This window comes from Xenia sp. Carnegie-2017, unplaced genomic scaffold (assembly GCF_021976095.1).
Source record: "Xenia sp. Carnegie-2017 unplaced genomic scaffold, XeniaSp_v1 HiC_scaffold_24, whole genome shotgun sequence".
Classification (NCBI taxonomy): Eukaryota; Metazoa; Cnidaria; class Anthozoa; order Malacalcyonacea; family Xeniidae; genus Xenia; species Xenia sp. Carnegie-2017.
In genome coordinates this window covers 7,689,128-7,713,302 of record NW_025813487.1, presented here as the reverse complement: position 1 = coordinate 7,713,302, position 24,175 = coordinate 7,689,128, and the positions used below count along the sequence as shown (strand labels likewise).

Here is a 24,175-nt window from a genome sequence, read left to right as displayed (position 1 = left end):
AAAGTCTTAAGTAAATTTTAAATGAAAAACTGTCTCTGTTCTACTTAGATAGATACGTAAATTAAAATTAATTCCAGTCGCCATCTAAGGATGCAAAATCTTTATCTTACCGTTTTATTAGATGGAAGGAATACTTCTTGATATCGTGATCATATATCGCCAGAAAAATATGACTCTGAAGATGACTACCGCTAAGGTTGTCGAAACGTCAGTCAACAACATCAAAAACAGTCCTTCTCAGGACTTTATTAACCTGGACGATCATCATTTACAAACATATAACGATACTCCCGGGTTCAAACCATTTACTTTAGAAAAATATCTCCAACTTACGTTGACGTGGATGATATTTGACAACATAAAGATTTTAAATATTTCTTACAGCAGGCTCAGCTTCTTATGTATTTGCAAGGTGTGTTACGCGCGTGATCTCGCGTGACCTCCACGTATGTATAGTCAAAGGTCTTATAATTTGGGCAACTCTCAATACAATTTGACCAACCGTTAACTCAAACACTTTCACCAAACCGTTCATTAAAATATCTCATATGTAAATTGTAAAACACAAAAAAATAGGACGCAATAAGAACGAATGACTTTACTACATTTTTGCAATGCATATGAAAACGAGAATGTTTTTAGGGTTTGTCATAGCAAATAATTTTCAATACCTGTGCTGGGCCTTTCAAAACCTATGCTAGGTTTTTCGATATCTATGTTACACGTTAGTGCTAATTAGCAGGCCTTCATGAATATTAGTGTAATTTTAAAATGAGAATCTGAAAATTTTTATTGTCAATTGTTTTTCAGTCTTGTCAATTCCTTGGAGAAGATGGCAAAATTCATTTTATCTTATGGAAATTATGAAAAAACCCATAAAAGAGAGATGACCACCTTTGAAAGCATAGCTATAAATAGTAATGTCACATCTATGTTGTGTCAGCTGTAGTCCGTGTATTCAATGTATTGATCAATTTTCAGTCATAAGCAAAACATTATAAATTTAAATTTTAATGTTTCATACGAAGGCAGATATTTGCGCAACTTTCAATTTCACTGTCCTATGTCAAAGATCAACTCACCAATTTGTAGAATATGAGTGTAGTTGGTCCAGAGTTGATAACATTCTAAACTCGAGCCTGAAAAAACTTCAGAATGTTAACATTGTGCAAGCACTAACGAAATACGTTAAAGTAAAATCGCAATTTTTTTGGATTAATAAACTTTCTATAACATTTGTTGTTTGTAGCAATTTCTTTATACTGTTGTAAGCTTTTACAGTTAACAGAAAGTTTGTGAGTGCGCATTTGGATTTTTCTTAGCACTAATAACAAATCTGTAAAAGATAGTGAAACATAAAATGTGCGTTGATGCTAGACACTCCCCAGATTCTTTACACTATTACTGACACCCCACAGGAAACTTTACACTCATTCGTCGACCTTTTCGCGCAATTAGCTGTTTGAAATTTGAGCGAAAATATAGAATGTCCCTAAACTTTATTAATTCCAGATGAAATGCTCTCGTGACTTCACATATATACACTACAATCTAGGCTTTTCCTTCAGTATTTTTTGTTTTACGATACTTTATCGGGCCACCGTAGTTCACATGCACCAATTACTTGGAAAAGTAAACGCCAATCAGTACGGTCTCTAGGTAGATGTTCTGGGACAGTGTTTGCGTAAAGAACGGCTTGAATTGTTTTAAATTCGTTACAACGCTTTATGACTCGTTTCACAATTTTTTTTAATTTTGGAACCCAGTAACTTTCACGTACCTTTGCCTATTGTTAAACTTGCTCCCCCATGAAGGATGACATAATGGGAATGATGAACAACTTTTTTTGTGAGCACATCACTTTTGGGCAAGTAAATTTGTTAATCTCCTTGGATTCGTCCATAACACTTGACGCCTCTCATGATCCTTACAAAATTTTCTTCAAGCCTCTTCTGATCTTTACAAAATTTTGCAGTGTACATGTCTAGATTTCGGGCTTGGACTACTTTTATCCACCATTTTCTCCAATTGTTGATTTCCTTTGTTGTCAATGGACACTCTTCCCTTGTCCTTGTTTTCTACTGTTCTGGATAAATCTTGAAATCCATCCACAAGGTTTTCCAGAGATCGTATTTGTTCAGCAATTCATCGAATTTGTCATGTAGAAAGGTTGCAGTTCTAACTATTTGTGTTACAGGTTTTGTTTCCGCCAGACTTTCGTCTGTTGCTGTGGTTGTGATGTCTTTCCATCATTCCGTGTCTAATGGAGAGTTACTGCGCTGTCCAGCAATGCAAAAACAATGCCAATTGGGAATCCGTCCAACTCTTCTTGACGTTTTAAATAAGATTTGTTGCCTTATGTGCAGATATAGATTTTAAGCGTGGTATTGTCAGATCCTTAGTAAGACGAGATTTGGTAGCCATCAGGCCCTTGCATGTACCACTCTCTTGATGGACAATGCCTATCACTATTGCCCAAACTCCATAATTGCTAGCATCAGCAGAGGTATGCAGCTCAATTTTTTGGATGATTTCCTGGAAACACACGAAACTTCGTGGAAGTTTGATAGATTGTGGAAAATAAGTTCCCCAGGATGACCATATATCTTTAATTTGTTGTGGTAATTCCTCGTCCCACGATAACTTGGCATTACGGCAGTCCAATGGTGGAGCATGGCCAACAACGTTAAGGAAGACATTAAACTCAGTGGGTCATAAATCTTCGCTGTCTTAGCTAACCCCTCACGCTTCGTGTTGTGAGACAAGTCCGTAGGTATCTGAACTTTGATGAAATCTTTTTTTTGTCCATGATAGCCCAGGAATTGTTTCTTCGTCTGTTTTCGCTCCCAATTGTTGCTTTGCATATGTAGTCTCATCCGTCGAAGATTCTTGCGGTTGTACCGATTCCAGTTCAGGTACGTTGGAGTGCTACTTGTGCAAGGTATACTGCTCGTCTGCGAAGATTAATTTCTTTATTTGTACGTACAATGGTTTCTCCCTCGCTGAATAAATCGTCAACGTATAGCTGTCTCTAATCTCTTTTAAAATGTTGGGGTTGTTCTGTTTGTAGTTGTCTAAGTGTTGTTTGATTACTCCTACCAAAAGGAACGGGAAAAGAGACACACCAAACAGAGCTTTTCTGAAACGCAGGGTTATCTTTTTTATATATATTTATACCAATAAATGCGCATCACATCCCGATTTTCGTCTCATATTCTTACCTGGAAGAATGCCTGCATTAAGTCTCCTGTTAACGCAACCGGGTGAAATCTTCCTCTCACCATCACCTTCCACAGTTGATTCTGCAGAGGTGGACCGGCTTGTAAACATTCATTCATAGATGGTGCTTTATAATTATCACGTGCAGATCCGTCATATACGATCCATAACTCTGTTGTCTCTGCTGACTGATTAAACACTGGTTTACAATGCAAGTAGAACTCTTTGCCTCGAGCCTCCATTTTTGCTACCTCTACTATTTCTTTTCTCCGCCCCTAACATTAAACGTACAAGGAGTTTTTCTTTGTCGTCATCATCATTCATGCTTATGCCACTTAGATTCGTGTACTCTGAAATTAAGCTTGCATACTTTGGATTGTCAAGTATTAAAAGTTCTCTTTTTGCTTCTCGTCTTACTTCTGCTTGAATTTTAAATTCCTCTTTTACGTCAGTAATTTTTAGCTGATGAATTACCACCAATTTTGTTGTTTTGCCATAGGTCATCTCAACAGATCGGATTTCCCTCTTATTAAGTTGTTGGTTAAGAATGTCGAGTAACATTTTGAGGAGGCGTAAGAGCTTCCCACACCCGTATCAATTAGAGCACGACATTTATACCCATTTACTTTACCAGCAACAACTTGATGAACTACTGCTTTGGACTCATTGCATTTAGTATTCAGTAATTGATCATTCGTTGAACCGATGGTAGGTTGGTTTTCACAGGAATTTTTGCAGATAGAATTATGCTGCCTTTGCTTGTAATAGTGCAGTTGGATTTGTTACATCACTCGAAAGCCCAATGTCCCTCCCCAGTGCAAGACAGCAATGAGCACTCATCTCACAACGTTACTAATTATTTAAGCTGCGATGCACGACATGTTCCATTGTTTTCTCACAGTATAGGGAATATACAGTAGGTCCTCTTTGCTGTGCAACTTGCTGCTGTTTATTTAGATTACTGGTTGTCATTTTCTAGCTCAGTGCAACTATTAGTCAAAAAAAGCAGTTGACTGGCTGCTACTATGATAATCACATGCGCAATGAGATTCGCGTGGCACAAAAAAATTGATTGGAGTTGCTCTAATGCATGTTCTATATACTGTGGTTTTATGCTACGACAGGATTAATTACGTTGGTTCTACAGATTATAATTTATACCTGTATATTTGTTCTTTTTGCAGGTAGCCATAAAAAACTTTTAGTTAAGGGCTGTTCACATGAGCCCGAGTAACCGGGATTTAGCGAGGCGTGAAATAATTTTTAGGAAGTGAAAGGAGTAAAAAGTTTAAGTACAAAACTTACAATCTTTCTTAAGCATCGTAAGTCATTTCAGTTTCAATTTTCAAATAAGACTAAATTATTTCTTTTGATTTTTAAAGGTTTTGTAAATTTGCAAAGTCAGAGAATAGAGAAATTGCTCAAATAAGGTTTTTATTGTGAAGTACTTAATCTTTTTCATTTGCCAAAATGATTTAACGCTTCCCTGTATCCCGGTTACCTGGCTCATGTGAACAGTCCCTTAATCCTGCTGCGTCTAAAGTCGCATTGGGAACAAGCTACGCTGATTTATTCTTATTCATTCAAATTCTGTTACTCAAGTGTTTGCATTTACTTCAGACAGATAGTGCGCTACCAAAGATTCAAATATCTGAACTTTACATACAGTAAAACCATTTAAAACAAAAGATGACGAGGAGTTTTATCTCAAATTCTTTTATTTTCAATGCATTCGGTTGATGTAAATTTCTGCGTTTGAAACTGACCTAACAACCCACTCCTTCATGAGGAAAGCTTGATCAAGTGGAGAGAGGGGGGGAGCACAATAGCACAAGAGTATACACTATTTAAAAGGACGTTGAATTTTACTCAATTCATTGCTTGATAATAGACGAAGTAATGGTATGCCCCCCCCGACTCTCCTGCTCCGCGTTATCTTAGTTACAGACCAATAAATCGCTTGTTCACAGCTTAAAATACATAATTTGTGAAAACGTTTCACTTTCTACTGCTTTAGTACGGACTACGGAGTTGTTCGGAATTTGAATCTGAATTTGCAAAACTAATGCAGGAATAATAGAATTGCAAAGACTTTGACAACTCACACTTGACTTACATTTGGAATTTTGAAATTTTGCCATAATTTATCAAAAAGTCATGAAACTTTTCAAGAACTCTTAATAAAAATAATTTTGATTCTACAATTTATTCGTTACTAACATAGTTTCTAGACCGTTTGGTTTTGACTACTTCGTAAAAAGTGGCCACCATTTTTTATTATAAAACTTGGTAAGTCAAGAGAAAGTATGTTGTGTTACGTACTTTCACCTGGGTCTAAAGAAGTAAACTTTCCTCAAGAGTCAAGACCATGTTGTGTTACGTACTTTCACCTTGGTCTAAAGAAGTAAACTTTCCTCAAGAGTCAAGACCATGTTGTGTTACGTACTTTCACCTGGATCTAAAGAAATAAACTTTCCTCAAGAGTCAAGACCATGTTGTGTTACGTACTTTCACCTGGGTCTAAAGAAATAAACTTTCCTCAAGAGTCAAGACCATGTTGTGTTACGTACTTTCACCTGGGTCTAAAGAAATAAACTTTCCTCAAGAGTCAAGACCATGTTGTGTTACGTACTTTCACCTGGGTCTAAAGAAGTAAACTTTCCTCAAGAGTCAAGACCATGTTGTGTTACGTACTTTCACCTGGGTCTAAAGAAATAAACTTTCCTCAAGAGTCAAGACCATGTTGTGTTACGTACTTTCACCTGGATCTAAAGAAATAAACTTTTCCTCAAGAATCAAGACCACAAGACACGATTTTACAAGATTTAAAAAAAACTTTCGCGCTTTAGCGTGCTGTCAGCTGAGAATTATGAGATATCAAAGCCTGTTTCATACGTCGCATTTTACATACGCCGAATGCATTAGAGAAAAAAGAACATGAGATAAAATTCCTCATTATCTTTTAAATGTATTTGGCTCATGTAAAATGTGACGTATAAAGCAGGCCCAAACCTCGCCTACAGTTTTAATTTTAAGCTTCGAATTTACGGCAATAGTTCACTCACCAATTTAGCAAATTACTTTCGAACGACTTAAAATTATAGCATTCAAATCAAAATTCAAAAATATTGTTGTTGGCTTCCAAAGTCGAAACACAGGCGCATGCTGTAACAATGACGACGTACGTAAAAAATTATTTTATATTATACAAATACTTTGGTGAAATGCGTCGTCAGATCTTAATGTAACTCACGACAATGACATAAGGCTACTTAGAATGTCAGAAGAAAATAATAGAACAGCAAGTTCTTCGTATTAGAAAAAAAGATAAAGCCCCTAAGGCCGACGCTATATTGACATATTTATACCACACATTAATCACCCACGCATGTCAATGATGATGTCACGTGTTATTTTACTTTAACATCCCGTCAGGCCCTTACGAAGGTTTACAATGCTCTACGAAGTTGTGATACATGATATTTTCCTTTTCCAAAGGGAATTCTTAGTTCAAGAAATATATGCTCTAGATGATTAGATGAGCAAATGAGCAGAGGAGGCAAAATCATGAGAAAACTTTGAAAATTCAGATCTCTAGACGGCTGAAAATGGCCATTTTATTAATAACTTTAAAGTCATTATGTTACTTGCTGTATGAAATAGCAACATCTTAGAAAATTTTTTTTCAAAAACACTTTTTCCATGAATTAAAAGCCCAAATGACCAAGGTGTTGATTACATAAGAAAGTTATCAAGGCTAGGAGAAGCAGAATGTGATTAATATATACGATGAATCCCCGATCTACTGTGCTTAGAAACAAAACGAGGGACAAAAAATTTCGTTGAATATAACCAATTTAAACATTGCCGATTGACCAAAAGTTAAGCATACTTACGAATAAAGTTAATGTACAGTTACTATGCTTGATTATTCCCAATGGTTATTGAATTTGTTACTTTTTGAATACTTAATGAACTTCTCGGCTAACCTTGACAATTCCAATAACTTATTGACAACAAAAAACTTATTTGGTTATAACAGATAGGGTGCCTCTCCTTATTTGACTAGAAATTATTGAATACAAAAAATATCAAGTTCTTTTTCCCCATAATATCTCTAACCTGTATGTACTTTCTTATTAATGACATTGGCATTATACTGGACGTGACGATATTTGAACCTTAATTAACTTACTTGAGTAAGTCTACATTTTACTATGGACTAATGATAAAAATTTTCTATTTATGTCCTAATTTACTCTGTCTATTCCATAACAGGAGCGTAGCAAACTCGTTGATGAGGAAGGGGGGAGGGTTCAAATTTATGAATGCATGTATTAATCTATAGAAAAGAATGGATTTCAAAAAGAATTTAATCCTGCAGAACATGCATGTATGAATAAGTTCTCCCTCAATTATTGAGTTTGCTAAACAATTGCATATGGATGTAATATTTATGATCATTGTAACAATTTCAATGGTTGTAAAAAGACAAATTGTTTTTTGACATGCCATAACAAATTACAGTCATCAAAGTTCTGGAGGAACCGACATAGAATCAACATGACAGTCCATATTCTGCCTGCTGACCTCAAAGAGACTGCTGACCTCAAGGTCCATTAATTCAAGTCCATTTGTTTCCTGGAGTAAATTGGCATCATCAATAGGATTTGTTTCCTGGAGTAAATTGGCATCATCAATATGATTTGTTTCATGGAGTAAATTGGCATCATCAATATGATTTGTTTCCTGGAGTAAATTGGCATCATCAATATGATTTGTTTCATGGAGTAAATTGGCATCATCAATATGATTTGTTTCATGGAGTAAATTGGCACCATAAATATGATTTGTTTCCTGGAGTAAATTGGCACCATAAATATGATTTGTTTCCTGGAGTGAATTGGTATCATCAACTTGATTTGATTCCTCTGTCAGAAATTATAGAAATTATTAAAAAGGTTTTTTACTTGTTTGAAAATGTAGTCGAGAACGATATGAAGTGAGAGAAAGCCAATCTATTGGCTCGTGAAAGTCATAGTGGAATATATCGTAAACAAGCTTAAAGAAAAATGACAGAATCAAAAGCACAACCAGATTTGTCAAATGGATCACTTTAGGGCAGGCCATGTGAACTGTGAGTAGGGCTGTCCCCAGAAAGTTAATGGAGGGGGGGGGGCTCTTATTCACATATTTAGTTGTGCACAACTAATTTCTTTTGAAAGCAATTTATTGAAAGTGCCAAGGCAACAAAAGTTTTGCAAGTTAAATTATGTTTGCAATGACTAGAACCTTTGAAATTACAGTGTACTTTCTAAAACAGTAAATGCATATTTTCGTGATTTTGACGTTTTTGTTATTTCCAACTTATTTAACTTGTGACGTCATATTGCATAACGAGTTCCCACAATGTTTCAAATACTCTTCAGTTTCCTGACAACTTCAACTTGATACCAGTAGGCAGCATTTTATACCATTAACTCCGTCACAATGAAACGGAATCTGTCGCTGTGAAGTAAAGTATCAGTAAATATACCTAATAATTTTACTTCTCATTATGCAATGTGACGTCACAAGTTAGATATATCGGACATAGCAAGAACCTCAATATCCCAAGAATTTTAAAATATCTCTTCAATAAAGTATTACTCAGATAGCAAATTTTCGTTTCATAGGCACTTTAAGAAATGAAACAACTCGCTTTCAAAAAAATCAGTCATGCACAGCTGAATAAATGAAGAACACACCTTCCCCCACCAATCAACGATTACCAGGTGGCCGTGACTGTGAGATGCATGTGTGGGGGTATCAAAAACATAGTCAGTGACGAAAAACTTTGCTAAATTGATCAGCGCGCAATACTTGCAAAAATTTTAAGTGGAAATAGGCAGTTGGACTTCCAATGGTTCAGCTGATAGTTAAGTAAAATTGTTTCAAATAATAACCATTTTAGACGGAGGAATGTGTTACAGAGAAGTGATTTTGAAGTAGTTCACGCACAAAAATGACAAAGCTAAAAGCAATTGAAACACATAGGATTAAAATAGGTCACATTTTGTTCAAGCAAATGAAGTTTTAAGGAATTTGGCAAAAGCGTACACAAACAATTAGCTTCCAAATCAAAGATCATTTTGTTTTCGTTTTTGAATACCTTTTTATAGCTCTCTTCAATTATGTATAAATTTTAGTTTCCAAAAAATCTGAATCATTATAAACATAAAAATTGATGATGATTTATGTAAAATGTCATATAAAGGGAAAAACACAAATTAATCTACGATTCGGAAAATGAACGTTCGCGTAAGAATCGTCCAAATTTACTGAAACTTTATTAGTTCGAACAACATATGCCATATTTTAACCTTATGCGTTTCAATTGCAATCTATTGGTGTCATTTTTGGTGCAAGCTATTTTAAAATAGTTTCTCGGTTACAAATTTTTTACTCTAACAAAGATTATGATTTACGAAAATTTAACTGTAATAACGTAAATGGTTTGTACCCAGGCGTATCGTTACATGTTTTAGATGTAGATCGTCATGGTTAGTAGAGTCCTGAAAAAGTCAACTTGACTTTAAAGGTGACGACTGCTAAGGAAGTCAAAACGTCAGTCAACAACAACAAAAACAGTCTTTCTCATGACTCTACTAACCTGGACGATCTACATCTACAAACATGTGACAATTTGACATTAGATAAATCATTGGAAGTCAAACTAGTTATTTCCAACAAAGGTTTTTGCGAACCTTGTACGCTGATCGATTTAGCAACGTTCTCTCAACTGTGTTGTTTTTTCAATTTTCCCCAATCCTTTGGGGTAACCATTGCCTCCGTAGGATTTTTAGCACTTCAACAGGACAGCATATTGATATTTACTGTCTCGATTCAGAGACAAATCGTTCGTTCGTGAGGCCGTACTGCCACTGTAGGATCCCAATGGAATATGAATTTCAACAATCGGTTGTAACTAAAAAATACGTCAAACATGTCAAATACATTGTTAATATGAGTGGACAACAATTAATAAGAATTTATAAAATTTCAATGTTGCCAGTGAGGTGAAAGGTGTGAATCGAATTCTAAATATAAAGATAAGATCCCAAAAGATGGTGTTTGAGAAGTATTTATTTAAAAAGGCAAGAATTTATTTAAAAAAGCAAGCGACGTTTCGTCTTGACTCAAGACATCTAAGACTAATTACATAGACTTACTACGATGCAGTAAAGTTTCTGTTTGTTACTTTTACTTTGCTGTGTGCCCTTTTACAGGAAGCAACTATCTATAACTCCCTTCTTTTTTTCTCTTCACATCTTAAAAACTTTTAAATTGGTCTTTGGAATAGTTGGGTTGGGTAGGGAGAATGCATGCCACCTCAGCTCTTTTGATGGTAAATTTCCCTCCACTACTCATCCATCCTTATATCTTGTACAATCTTTCTCACATTTCCTTACAATACTCAATATCAGCATTACACTGTAAGTACACATCCACACAAACCTTACACCTTAACTATCAAAGTAATTACATCTCATTTGAAGATGTCTTGAGTCGAGACGAAACGACAAACGTCACTTGCTTTGTTTTAATAAATATCAAAGAAATCGAACGCTTATGGTTATCTTCAAAACGATCTGTTGGACTCTAACCTTTAGGGTGATAATTTAATAAAAATTCTTTAATATTTCAAACATGTTACCTTGTTCAGTACATAAAACACTGTCTAATTCTTGTTGATCAACGTTATCAACGTCGTCGTCGGCGGACATGATTAACTGTATAAAGAAAAAAACGTCAAACTAGATGAATTGGTCAATTTTGACTTCAAAATATCATTTAATTTTAATAAACATCGACTACAAATCATCTAGAGTTGCAACTACGTACCAAGTACCGTGCTTATAGCCAAGCATTAAAGTCAATAACGAGCATAATTTATGTTCAACGAGAATGATCATGACGAAGTAAGGGATTGCAAACTATACAATATCACATGTGCAAATGCGTCATTATGTCGTAACAAAACCCCATCATTCTTTGCGGACGCAGACGTGGTGCATAATAAAAGTGAAAGCCGTTAAGGAGAGTAGCATTTTGTCATTTCTCAAATAAATATGTTGACTGATGACTCTAAGCAATAAAATAAAATGCGGTCTACTGCTTTCGATACCTTAAGAATAAAATTGAATTTCAACAGATAAATTTTCACAAACTCTTTTGATTTTTGAAATAGAATTTGCCAATTTGCCAACAACCATCATGCATGGCGCGCGTTTGTTCATTTCACATCAAAACAACTGTAGAATCACATATATCAACTATTGTTACTTAAAAAACGAATATCAAAAATTCATCAAACATTGCAGTGATTAGTTCAACGAAACATGTAACAATAAATTCAAATTTGGGAAGTGTTATGTCCCAACATTTTTAGGAGCGAATGTTTATTAAATGATTTTTATCTTCTGTCGAAGACTCGAAGATATTTCGATCTTGTAGAAGCTGCTTTTAGTTAACCTCTTAATCACAAGCAGTAACTAACGGTGATTTACATTGACTAGTCTTTGGGATCGCATGAAATTTTGCATTGCTTACAATCATTCATACAATTTATGAAACTTTTAGCAACATATAGATTGCGAATGTTCACGGAAATAATCTTTACAATCTGTGACAAACTGGAATTTGAATTTAGGAGTTCGTTCCCATGTACTTTACTTATGTCACTGAAATTCGAACAACAAATACTTAATACATGATATTTACCTTTTGATGAAAATGCTTTGCACAATTTTGCCGAAATTTTTGTAAGTCGTCTTTTCCAATGAATACGATGACTAGTATTGATCTCAGGAGGAATGTCATATGATCTCTGTGTGACTAGAAATACTATATGATTAAATATCATGTGTATAAACTCACGCTAATTAACCTAATTTCTTTCAATAATTGACGAGAATTAGTCAATTTGATAAAAGAATTTTTGGTTTCACAAGAATTATTCCACAATATACAGCATAAGACTTAGGTAGAGAAATATTTTATTTCACAGTAAATGCTACACGCAAGAAAACAATGGAAATTAAAAGTGCTAATTTAATAGTCAATTGGTAAAGAAGTGACGACAATAAAAGTGTAGATTTTAGGGGAGGTCAGGTAGTGCAGCCACCAAAAATATTAAAGAAAGTTGAAACATTGCCCAGAAAACTCAGTTCAACTGTACTACTGATTTGTTTCGCTAAAAATTGAGGGAGTTAAAATGTTTCCGACAGGGGTGTGCAATTTATTTTTGAGAGATAAATCTAAAGTTTGCGTGCCCCCCATGTACCCCTCCTCATTAAATCTGTCCATGTTTTATAGTGATTATCTTAAGCTGAAAGTTTTTTTAAAATACTTTTGTTTTCTTGGATTACAGTAAATCACTCTACAAATATGAAATAAAAAACAATTTTTCATTGAAAGAAAACTTACATCGTCGATAGGGAAACAATTCTTATACTAATTCTCCCTGTACTTCATTATGATGCTCTTCCTGGTCCACCAGACAAATCTAACAGTCAAATTGAGAATCTTATTCCGCAAATAAATCCTAGTGAGGTTAACGATTATCTTCTAAGTATACCTACACACAAAGCCACGGGAATCAATGGGCTTGGTCCCAGAGTTCTAAGGATTGCAGCTCCTGAAATATCATGCTCCATAGCTAAAATTATAAATCACTGTATTGAAACTTCTACATTTCCCTCACAATGGAAAATGGCAAAGGTTGAACCTCTATTCAAGAATCAAGTAAACAAGTAAGATATTCAAAACTATCGTCCTATTAGTATTTTGCTTATTCTTTCTAAAGTCTTTGAAAGACACATCTTTAATGCAATGAACACTTACTTAACAGAAAATGCCCTTTTATACCGCTTCCAATCAGGGTTCCGTAAAAACCACTCCATGGATACTGCTTTGTTGTTTCTTCTGGACCAAGTCCTTCTTGACCTTGATAAAAACAATGTCAGCGGCTTGGTTTTTGTGGACTATAGCAAGGCATTCGACTTGATCAATCATGACATTCTCCTAGTAAAGTTAAGATCATATGGATTCCCAGATAATGTTGTAAAGCTATTGCAGAGCTATCTACTCAATTGCAAACAGTGTGTTACTGTAAATAACTCGACTTCGTCACAACTTATGCTAACGAATGGAGTTCCTCAAGGTAGCATATTAGGACCTCTACTGTTTTTAATTTTCGTCAATGATCTTCCCGAAGCTGTTGGATCGGACTCAACTATTCATGTTTACGCGGATGACACCACATTTAAAGCCGGCGCTAAGATCGATAATCCACCTTTGAAATTGGAACGACGTCTTCAAGAATACATGGATAAATTAAGTAAATGGTCTAGCGAAAATGGGATGGTCCTAAACGCCATTAAAACCAAAGCATTCCTTATCACCGGAAAGAGGCTACATTCATCATTAGTTGATGGAAATCATCTGTCAGTGACCCTTGATGGGGCCGAAATACAACAAGTTACCTCTTATAAATTGCTTGGTGTAACACTCGATCAAGATCTTACATTTAGTGACCACATTTATTGGTTTATTGAAAAAGATAAAGAGATACCTTCCAATAAAAGAAGGACTCTTATACTATAACGCCTTGATTAAACCCGTCCTTATGTATGGGAGCATGGTTTGGAATACTTGCGACGTTAAAGCACTCCACTGTCTCTTAAGGTTACAGAAAAGGGCTGCCCAAGTAATTCTTGGAGTGGAACCTTAATCTAGAAGTGTTGTAAACTTTAGTAAACTAGGCTGGTTGCCTTTTTTTGATGAAATCAAACTAAATAAGTGTACAATGATTTTTAAGAGCCTTAAATGCGATGTTCCGATCTACATCAGAGACTTGCTCAAGACGAGCAGTTCTGTACACAATAGGTCTACCAGACATGGCAATTTAAATTTAGTGTGTCCCAAATACTTGAGAAATAACGATGGTGGCAAGGCATTCAGTGTTGACGTAGTTAAGTTATGAAACAGCCTTCCTCATGATATCAAAAAAAGCCTAGTAAAAAACTATTCAAAACAGCTGTGAAAAAGCATTTTATAAGCTCATATAAAAACCTGGAAAACTTTGAAACAATATTAAGTAATAGCACATTATCTAATTTTAACTTTTTATAAATTAATTTTATCTTTCTGAATATTTTTAATATATCCTGCTATTTCTATCATAGAATTTTGTAATTATTTATATATTTACTCATTTATCAGTTTTTTGCAATGCTGTATAATCTAGTTAGAGGGCCACAGGTTAGTCAGCTTTTCAGTTGTTACGTGTCCCCCTCTTCAAATAAAGTCCTTACTAAGTTAAAATGGTAATAATAGTAAATATCGATATATGAATAATTATTTTACTTTTATTCCAATTCGTAATAGTTAAATTTTAACCTTGCCAACAAATAGCGACACTCTTTCTTAAGCAACATTTTTCAAAGATGAAAGTTCAACATACACCATGTCTTGAAGAAATTTATATTGCATACGAATGAACGTAAGTTATGATCTAAACATGTTTTTGCTCAATAACCACATACCCAGAACTACATACGTTGTCTGTGAATTTTAGATAGGTGTGCTAAATATACAATGAAAAATATTAGCTACATGAAAACTTTGCAAAGAACGTGAAATAGCACGATAATTAATATCTCACTGTTGGTCATATATAAGTAGCTAACGGTTTAAACTTGTACATAGCTACATAGTATCTCTTGTAATTGTTGGCAGTATTGAGCACATGCTCTGTTCTACAGAGAAAAAATCACAGTCTGCTTACAAGACATCTATTATCGGGCTATGCTGATTTTTTAGATTTCTTTTCTTTAGAGAATGTCAAACGTTCGCCACTCGTCAGTTTGTACATTATAAATTTCTTACAAATTTGTTATTTTTACATACCATCTTCAGAATATTCACTGTCTTTGCCATAAGATTCAGCAGTCTTTAGTTCATTTGTTTCATTTTAAAATTCTTGAGTAAAGAAATTTCATCTTAAAGAGTTTCCAGCAAGAGAAACATGTGCTAAAGCACAATATTTATACATGTGAAAGACAATAAAAATGTAATTTCTCAAGACAGTGATAATGTGACAAATATTGTATTCATTTGATTTACTAGTTAGAGCAATAATTAACAATTGGGAATAATAATGTGTAGTTTTGACAAACCATAGAGGAAGATGTGGCACTGGAATTTTTTGGCCAGCCTTTCTTAAGTGAATTATCTTAAATGAAATTTTTTTATTACTTTGTGGGTGCTTGGTTTATTGTAATATAGTTGTTTTATGTCAGGGACTTAGGAACTGAAACACTTTTCCCTACAACTGGACAATCTTGATGAATAACAATTTAAATATGAATGAATTATGTAAGAAAGCAACTTGTTTGAAAACATCTGTTTGGAGCATACATTTTTTCATACAGTGGTTATTTTTGGTAATTGTGTGGTAATGTCCCAAAAATTCAAAATATAAATACTATTTAAGTGACCTTTATTGAACAGTCCACCTATATTAAGTAGACATGGTCACCTTTTCCAAGATTGAAATTTGATTTTTCATTGTTCAAAACTGTATTAAATGGTCGGGTGAATTAAAAACCCAACACATACAACAATTAGGAATTTAAAATAAACAACAACTTTTTTATTACAAACATCAACTTACATTAAGTCAACTTCAGTAGACTGGAAAGTCGAAACATGTTTATAATAAAAAATTTTATTGTTTATTTCAAATTCATAATTAATCTGCTGCTTTTGAGATCATACATACATACATATAACAATTTATAAAACCAGCACATACAGTGTTTTGTGAAGAAGCAAAAAATGCCATGTTCCTACAGATATTTCAGAATGTAAGATTAGTAAGAGATGTTGTGTGACTGGTAACTTTATAATAAGTCTCAAAGTATTTCAAAGTTTTGAAAAATATAATTGTATTGGGCATTAATTTGATTAAATCCAAACTGAGGTCGTTGCTTTTGTTTAAATATTTTGCTAACATTATATTCAAAGATGTGTTGTCTCATTTAACACATAAACATATGCAGCGTTGATAAATTAAAATTTAAAATAAAATGAATAAAAAAAAGAAATGTGTTGCCTTTTTACGGTGGCCCACAACTGTCACGGCAAAACAGTAAACTTACGGCAAAATAAAGAAAACTCACGGCAAAATAAAGAAAACTCGCGGCAAAATAAAGAAAACTCGCAAAAAATAAAGAAAACTCGCGGCAAAATAAAGAAAACTCGCGGCAAAATAAAGAAAACTCACGGCAAAATAAAGAGATGAAATGGTCAGCGGTCACTGTATGTAAAATAGATGTAAAACTGCTACTTCCGCGCTATTTTCTCCGCACTGTTTATCCATGTGTTTATCTTATGATTTATCGCTATGTTTTGTTCAAATTGTGGACGATCATGTGGGGATTCGGATAGATTCTGTACAAATTGTGGTACAAGTGAGTTTTCCAAATTTCTATATGTTTTATATGAAGATAAACAGTAATAACCTGTTTGATATTTAATATTGCTCTGAAAAAATTTAACAAGGGCTCTTTGAAATATGTATATATTTTCAGCTAGTCTTTAGCAAGAGGGACGAGCCCCCCAGCAATACACCCCTGGATAATGCATTCAGTGCACCAAGTATAAATTACATATTACAAATACATATCATATAAATTTACAATAACAATAAAAAGTACACATTGTTAAAATTATGAGTTCTCAGCTAATTTAAAATATGCCTAAAATTTGTGCTGAAAAACAACAAAGAAGCAAAACAAGAAAAAACTAACTGCAAACTGCATTACTCATCACAAACTGATGGATATAATTTGACATTATGATAAAATGATCCTTTAGACTTTTCTATCCTAGTTGCCTGTATTAAAGGAGAATAAATTTAGCTTGCACGTGCGAAAATGTTTCTTTTTAACTCAGCAACCTAAATAAAGTAATCAAAACAAGGTATGACAATTTATTCCTCGATATACTTGTGTTGCAATCTACCTGAAAAGCAACATATCTTAATTAGTAAAAGTTTGTTCTTTGAAAATTAGTAATCAATAATTTAGTTGTAAGGGTATTCTGAATTTAAAATTGAACTGCTATAATTTATTGTGATAACTTATTTATTCTTTCTTTAAAGCCTTGTTGCTTTCCAACCCTGATGAAGGATCAACATCGACTTGCAATTCTAATCAGATCAACTTGCCCACAATAAAAAAACCAGTTAAGTCTTTTGAAGACTACAGAAAAGAGAAGGGTGGTCAGTGGAAATCACGAGTATCCAAGTCTGGTGCCACAGTCAGTAAAAAGGAAAGCAAGGAAGATTATGTTGTTATTAATATATCCTTAATGGAATACAGTGAAAAGGATAAATCGTTGAAGCCAAAAAGGGGTAAAAGACTTCCTTTGCGTGTATTGCCCTCGATAAACTATGTCAACCTTCTTAAACAAACTTTGGAAAAGTGGAAGAATTTTAATAGCAATATGTATGATGAAAACCAAGAGTACTACTTACTGTTTGAGGATGGTAGAATGGCAGTATGGATACCTGGTACTGATAAAGAGCCATTTTCTCTTAAACGATACAAAGATGAGATTGGCAAGGATTTCAAGAGAATAACTATGTTTCTATGTTCTGAACACGAGTTCTTGTTGGCAGAAGGACTTTTGGACAGTGACAACAGTGGTGATGAGAGTTTGGTAAAAAAGAAAAAGTATTTTAAAGGTGATTTTGAACTCAGTGACAGCAATTGCTCAGATGAAAGTTGCACTTTAGCGACTACTTTGCCTTGCTCTTCTTCAGATCCAGTCCTTGTTGACCTCACTTGTAGCAAAAACAACCCATCCAAACAAATTAAAATGCCAATTGAACAGGAACCACAAACTGAAGATGATGCACAATTTGAAAAACAACTTCATAAAGTTTTTGAGCTAGAACAAAATCAGTTGAACTTGAATGAACCGGTACACGATTTGGAACTCGCCGATTCTAAATCAGTTGTTAATTCTATTTCCACCAATGAGGATAAAGTTGGTGAGTTCTTTATAGTAATAAGACGAGGCATTCCTGTCGGAAGAATTCTTTCAATCTGGAAGAGAGAAGTGAGAAAAAACCCATCATCATTGACTAAAGCTGTTAGAGTTCATATCCTTGGCGAAGAGGGCATAGACTCTGGTGCTATTGCACTTGAGTTCTTTACAGAAACATTAAGAAAGATTGACAGCTCACTTTTTCCCTTGGGAGCACCTATCAACTCAACATTGCATGTAGAAAATGGCGATTTTCAGGCATGGCCAGATTGTGGCTGCAAGTCTAGCTCAAGGAGGACCAGCTCTGAAATGTTTGGACGACAGTGTCTTTAATCTAATGGCGGAAGCTCAGAATTTGCGTCCTCGGCAATTTGATACTTACAATCATTTAACACCGTCTGACAAGGAACTATTAAATCAAGTGCGAAGTAATGTTACTGCTTTCTCATCCACAATTATTGATCATGAATATACTGGGAAAATTGATAATGACCATGTTGAACAAATTATCAATTCCATGGTCATTAGCATTGTCTCAAGACGACTTGTTTTGGTAAGGGAATTTATGGAAGGGCTCAAGTTGTTTGGGCTGTCTGAAGCCATATGGAAGTATCCTGAAGCTTGCCGAGATCTTTTTGTAAGGGGATCCAATGAAGTAAATGCCAATTTTTTATTATCAATCATAAATCCTGAATATTCAGAAGATGGCAGCTCAATGAAGCAAGTAGAAGAGGCTATTATGGATCACTTGCAGGACTTCCTGTTTAAGATTGAAGATGATAAAACCTTATTAGGATTCCCTGAAGCAATTTCGTTCAACCACAGTGAAGATGAGGATGACGTCTCAAAGCAATTCAAAGGTGATGATATTTTTCAAGCACATGATCTCTCCCCTGCCGGAATTATGGGGTGGTTGACTGGACAGAAACATAAGCCACTAAATGGTGAACTTATTTCTATAATAGTTAAATTTGATCATGATTGCACAAAAAGGAATCCGCAGCACAAAATATGCTTCCCCCAAGTGGGTGCATGTGCTAAGGTTCTTACATTACCTGTGCTGCACATGAAAACTGCAAAGGAGTTTGAAGAAGTATTTCTAATGGCATTTTCCAAAGCCAGTCTTTTGGTAAGGCATAGATACCGTCATTTATAAGAATGAATGTACCTTGTATTTTTATCAATCTTTTGTTATTAGTGATTATGTTTATGTTTCACTTTGACTCAGCTGTTGCTTTTAGAAATTGTTTTGATTTATGAACAGTCTTTTGCTTACAGTCATAGAAATTAGATCTTATACTAAAGAGGCATACTTATTATAGAATCTATTAATTCATAGTTCTGTTAGTTCATATTTTTGGTGTATTTTGACAAGATTAAACATTTATCATAGATAAATGTATAGTTTTTGTTTGCATTTAATGCCAGTTTACAGTTCATCTTTGTTGTAATATATATATATATATATATATATATATATATATATATATATAGTATAATATCAAATAAAATGTATACAAACTAACGAAGTACTCAATATCAATTTAGATAGAGCAATATATATTTGAATAATATTTTGTTGATTCACTACACATTGTTCCATGTCCATATAGTGAATCATAACAAATTATTGTGCAAATATAATTTCATATAAAGTCATATATATAAGAAGTTTTGTTTATTTGATTTCCCGTAATTACAGTTCTCGATGCGTTAGAGCAGAGCGTAAATATCGATAAGAAGAAAATTCACAAAACTAAAATTTCATCCTGACAAGCCTGTTTTGTGATTTCTCACTCTTCAGAAATCACAAAACAGGCTTGTCAGAAATTTTAGTTTTGTGAATTTTCTTCTTCACAGAGTCAAAAGCTCAAAAAAATAATTTTATAAAAATCCAGAGAAACTTTCATTTTTAAACAATACAATGCCTGGATTACCATTTTTCAAGCTTAAACTGTACATCCTGTGTCCCAAGTACCCATAGAACCATAGTGCCCCATAGAGCCATACATCCTGTGTCCCAAGTGCAAGAGTCACCATTTTACTATGGTGATACCTGGTATGGTGATACAGTTACACATTGTATGGATTGTTTTGTAGAGTCATCAGAGCACTCAAACCTATAAAGGTGAGCTTTGCATAAAGCGAAAGTGGTCAACGTCTCTTTATGAGACTCTCTACAATCCGAGAGTGCGCAAGCGCAGCGAGCTTAATATAAAAACTGCTAAACACTTTATTAGAAAATATTATTTGTGTAAATTATAATTGCGAACTTTCAATTTTAGAGAGTGCTTAAGTTGAAATTCTTTCTTAACAGTGTTAGATACAGTATGAGCCATTTTAAAACAATGCGTCTACAACGAGCAATATTAGCCCATACTCATGTATATTTTCACATGTCTACTCTAAGCTCCATTTTTAGATACATCCATAAGTTTGCAATATAGTTGATATGCCTCACTCCAATCTTTTGGAGTTTCTAGCAAAAGTTCACTAGAGACATAATCAAAATATTCATCATATTCATTTGGAACATCATTTGGAACAATACTTGAACTTATACATTCAATATCAGCCATGGTCACTTGGTGAAGAAGATTAGGTATTGCATTATGATGTAATGGTAGGTAAAAAAGTGAGTCTGGTCTACCACAAACAGTGTTGTGCCGAGAATTTCTGATGTAATGTGTATTCCAATGTTCTTGTACGATATTCAAATCAATTTGAATAACACCAGAAAAGCAGTACCACAGGCACTCTTTACTAAGTTCAAATGAAGTGTCAATAGCCTGTTGAAACTCCAAATCATGAAAATAGCTTCTCCACCAATGTGCTCTGTTCTTGCAAAAAAAAGACCACCAGCTCTCTATGCGTTGATTCCGAGGGGAAGTGAAATATCTATGAGAATCAGGATTTTCTCGAAAATAGCTTTGAGCTGCAGCAACTATTGCATTTTCTGTTCCAAGATCCGTAATCAACTCAACAGGGCAACCCATCAATTGCTTCACTGTGTTTAGATAAAATGTTGCAATATTATCAGGGCAGTTATTAGATCTGGTGACACGAGGCCATAGAATCCGACGGCTAAAGCCGTCAATTGCTCCATGAATGGAAAAGCCCCAAGGTTTTAACTTATCAAAACCATCTATATGCCATGCATAATTAGGGCCAGGGTTGTGATAGACTCTTCTTTTGAGACGGTGAGCTTTCCTTGCTTCTACTCCATCAGGATGTAATTCTTTTAAAAGATCTTGTACAACACGTGGAATCCTCAACCCTTCCATTTCCAAGGTGTGCCAAATTGATTGGTATCCAGCTGATGATTGCGGTCTATTGATCATTTCACTGATCCGCCTTTTTGCTTGGTGAAATGTTTCTTCAGATTCATCTCTTTGGAAAAACCCTCTTCTGTTAAGGCCATAGACTTTCAGTCGTCTCAACAAAGTGCTGTAGCTCATTTCAGTGTTATGTCTTTTAGCTAAAAACAGAATAATCTCATCGTACGTAAACCCACGATGAAAATAGTACGTGATGAGACTTTGTTCGTCAATGCAAACTTCTCTTTCTTCATCAACATCATCTTCGACTACTTCGAGTATGGTTGAATTTATCCCTAAACATGTCACAAGTAAACGATATCAACGATATACCATGAAGACATAATATACAGAAATTTGGAAAGCTCACCTGTACCACAATTTGTACAGAATCTATCCGAATCCCCACATGATCGTCCACAATTTGAACAAAACATAGCGATAAATCATAAGATAAACACATGGATAAACAGTGCGGAGAAAATAGCGCGGAAGTAGCACATCATGACCGCTGACCATTTCATCTCTTTATTTTGCCGTGAGTTTTCTTTATTTTGCCTTTATTTTGCCGCGAGTTTTCTTTATTTTGCCGCGAGTTTTCTTTATTTTGCCGTGAGTTTTCTTTATTTTGCCGTGAGTTTTCTTTATTTTGCCGTGAGTTTTCTTTATTTTGCCGTGAGTGCTCTTTATTTTGCCGTGAGTTTACTGTTTTGCCGTGACAGTTGTGGGCCACCGTACCTTTTAGGTCCTTCTCAACTAAACCCCAATAAAAATGACAACATTCTACAGAATAATTCATAAAATGTTTAAGATTACTGTTTCATTTATAACCAAATATAAAATAAAATGCACTCGCCAGATAACTTTGTTCAAAACCTATATTATAAATCATTAAAAAACTTTACTTACCACTGTACGTTTTACAGACACTACCGTGAAATTGGCACCACATTGGGCACAACATTCAACACAACAGTCATCACAACATTCAACACCACATTCAACTAAAATTTATCATTCAAAATGATAAATCGAAAAATCGTCTTTAAAACACGTTTTCCATTAAATAAAACAGTAAAAAACAATTCTTAACTGTTTATTATTATTTTACTGTCCTTAACCATCACAAAAAATGTATAAAAGTCAAGAAATTGAAGAAAACACTAAGATTTATATTACAGTGTACTTTCCATTTCTCTTAATTAGCGTATAACTTAAAAACTACACGGTAGAATTTTTTTAAACTTGGCCAGAATATAGATAATTATATTGCCTAAAATATATCCAAAATCTGGAGAGTGCACAAAAAAATAAGTTGTAGAAAATCATCGGCAAAGTCGGATGACACGAATACGCGTAATATAATATTTAATAATTAACTTCCTATATCAAGGTATCTTTGCTAACAAAGGCCTGTAAATAAAAAACTACACGGTAGAATTTTTTTAAACTTATCCATATTGTAGATATTTTTATTGTCTATAACATATCCAAAATCTGGAGAGTGCACAAAAAAATAAGTTGTAGAAAATCATCGGCAAAGTCGGATGACACGAATGCGCGTAATATAATGTTGAATATTTAAGTTAAGAATTCGGGTTCTTTAATAAACAAAGCCTTGTAAATTAAAAACTACACGGTAGAATTTTTTTAAACTTGGCCAGAATATAGATAATTATATTGCCTAAAATATATCGAAAATCTGGAGAGTGCACAAAAAAATAAGTTGTAGAAAATCATCGGCAAAGTCGGATGACACGAATACGCGTAATATAATATTATATAATTAACTTCCTATATCAAGGTATGTTTGCAAACAAAGGCCTGTAAATAAAAAACTACACGGCAGAATTTTTTTAAACTTGGCCATATTGTAGATATTTTTATTGTCTATAATATATCCAAAATCTGGAGAGTGCACAAAAATTTAAGTTGTAGAAAATCATCGGCAAAGTCAGATGACACGAATACGCGTAATATAATATTATATAATTAACTTCCTATATCCAGGTAACTTTGCAAACAAAGGCCTATAAATAAAAAACTACATAATAGAATTTTTTTAAACTTGGCCATATTGTAGATTATTTTATTGTCTATAACATATCCAAAATCTGGAGAGTGCACAAAAAATAAGTTGTAGAAAATCATCGGCAAAGTCGGATGACACGAATGCGCGTAATATAATATTTAAAAATTAACTTCCTATATCAAGGTATCTTTGCAAACAAAGGCCTGTAAATAAAAAACTACACGGTAGAATTTTTTTAAACTTGGCCATATTGTAGATATTTTTATTGTCTATAATATATCCAAAATCTGGAGAGTGCACAAAAATATAAAAGGAATAGTATTCCTTGAGAATAAACCGTGAAGTTGGCACCACATTCGACAAACAGCTCTATAGCTAAAAAACTACACGGTAGAATTTTTTTAAACTTATCCATATTGTAGATATTTTTATTATCTATAACATATCCAAAATCTGGAGAGTGCACAAAGAAATAAGTTGTAGAAAATCATCGGCAAAGTCGGATGAC

The 24,175-nt window shown here is 34.1% G+C and overlaps 2 protein-coding genes and 1 long non-coding RNA gene across 9 annotated transcripts in view; 1 reads left to right on the top strand and 2 right to left on the bottom strand.

Annotated features, from left to right (window-relative positions):
• The window catches only part of LOC124452060, an 88,400-nt gene that overhangs the window by 14,770 nt on the left and 49,455 nt on the right, over positions 1-24,175 (bottom strand). The window lies entirely within an intron of this gene.
• On the top strand, positions 1,972-14,569 carry LOC124450681. The gene is made up of 3 exons (XR_006950168.1): positions 1,972-1,982; positions 12,363-12,367; positions 14,448-14,569. It is a non-coding gene; the product is annotated as an uncharacterized LOC124450681 (long non-coding RNA).
• LOC124450678 lies at positions 6,611-22,563 on the bottom strand. 7 transcript variants are annotated; one of them, XR_006950161.1, is made up of 7 exons: positions 22,545-22,563; positions 22,374-22,418; positions 15,172-15,243; positions 11,983-12,053; positions 10,916-10,991; positions 9,966-10,186; positions 6,611-8,150 (listed from the first exon to the last, which is right to left on the bottom strand). XR_006950161.1 is itself a non-coding variant. In XM_047001313.1 (3 exons), the coding sequence occupies exons 1-3, from the start codon at positions 12,079-12,081 to the stop codon at positions 10,061-10,063; spliced, it is 315 nt and encodes a 104-aa protein (XP_046857269.1). In that variant the 5' UTR covers positions 12,082-12,209; the 3' UTR covers positions 9,858-10,060. The 7 variants fall into 7 exon arrangements, 1 of the variants encoding a protein (XP_046857269.1); XR_006950162.1 differs by lacking the exon at positions 22,374-22,418 and having other exon boundaries at positions 15,172-15,294; positions 22,545-22,560; XR_006950163.1 differs by lacking the exons at positions 22,374-22,418; positions 22,545-22,563 and adding an exon at positions 15,441-15,466 and having other exon boundaries at positions 15,172-15,294.

Coding starts and splice junctions, on each gene's coding strand:
- LOC124450678 (XM_047001313.1), bottom strand. CDS start 12,081: ATGACATTCCTCCTGAGATCAATACTAGTCATCGTATTCATTGGAAAA. Junction 10,992..11,982: donor CAAAGCATTTTCATCAAAAG/GTAAATATCATG, acceptor TTCTTTATACAG/TTAATCATGTCCGCCGACGA. Junction 10,187..10,901: donor AACAAGGTAACATGTTTGAA/ATATTAAAGAAT, acceptor CGTATTTTTTAG/TTACAACCGATTGTTGAAAT.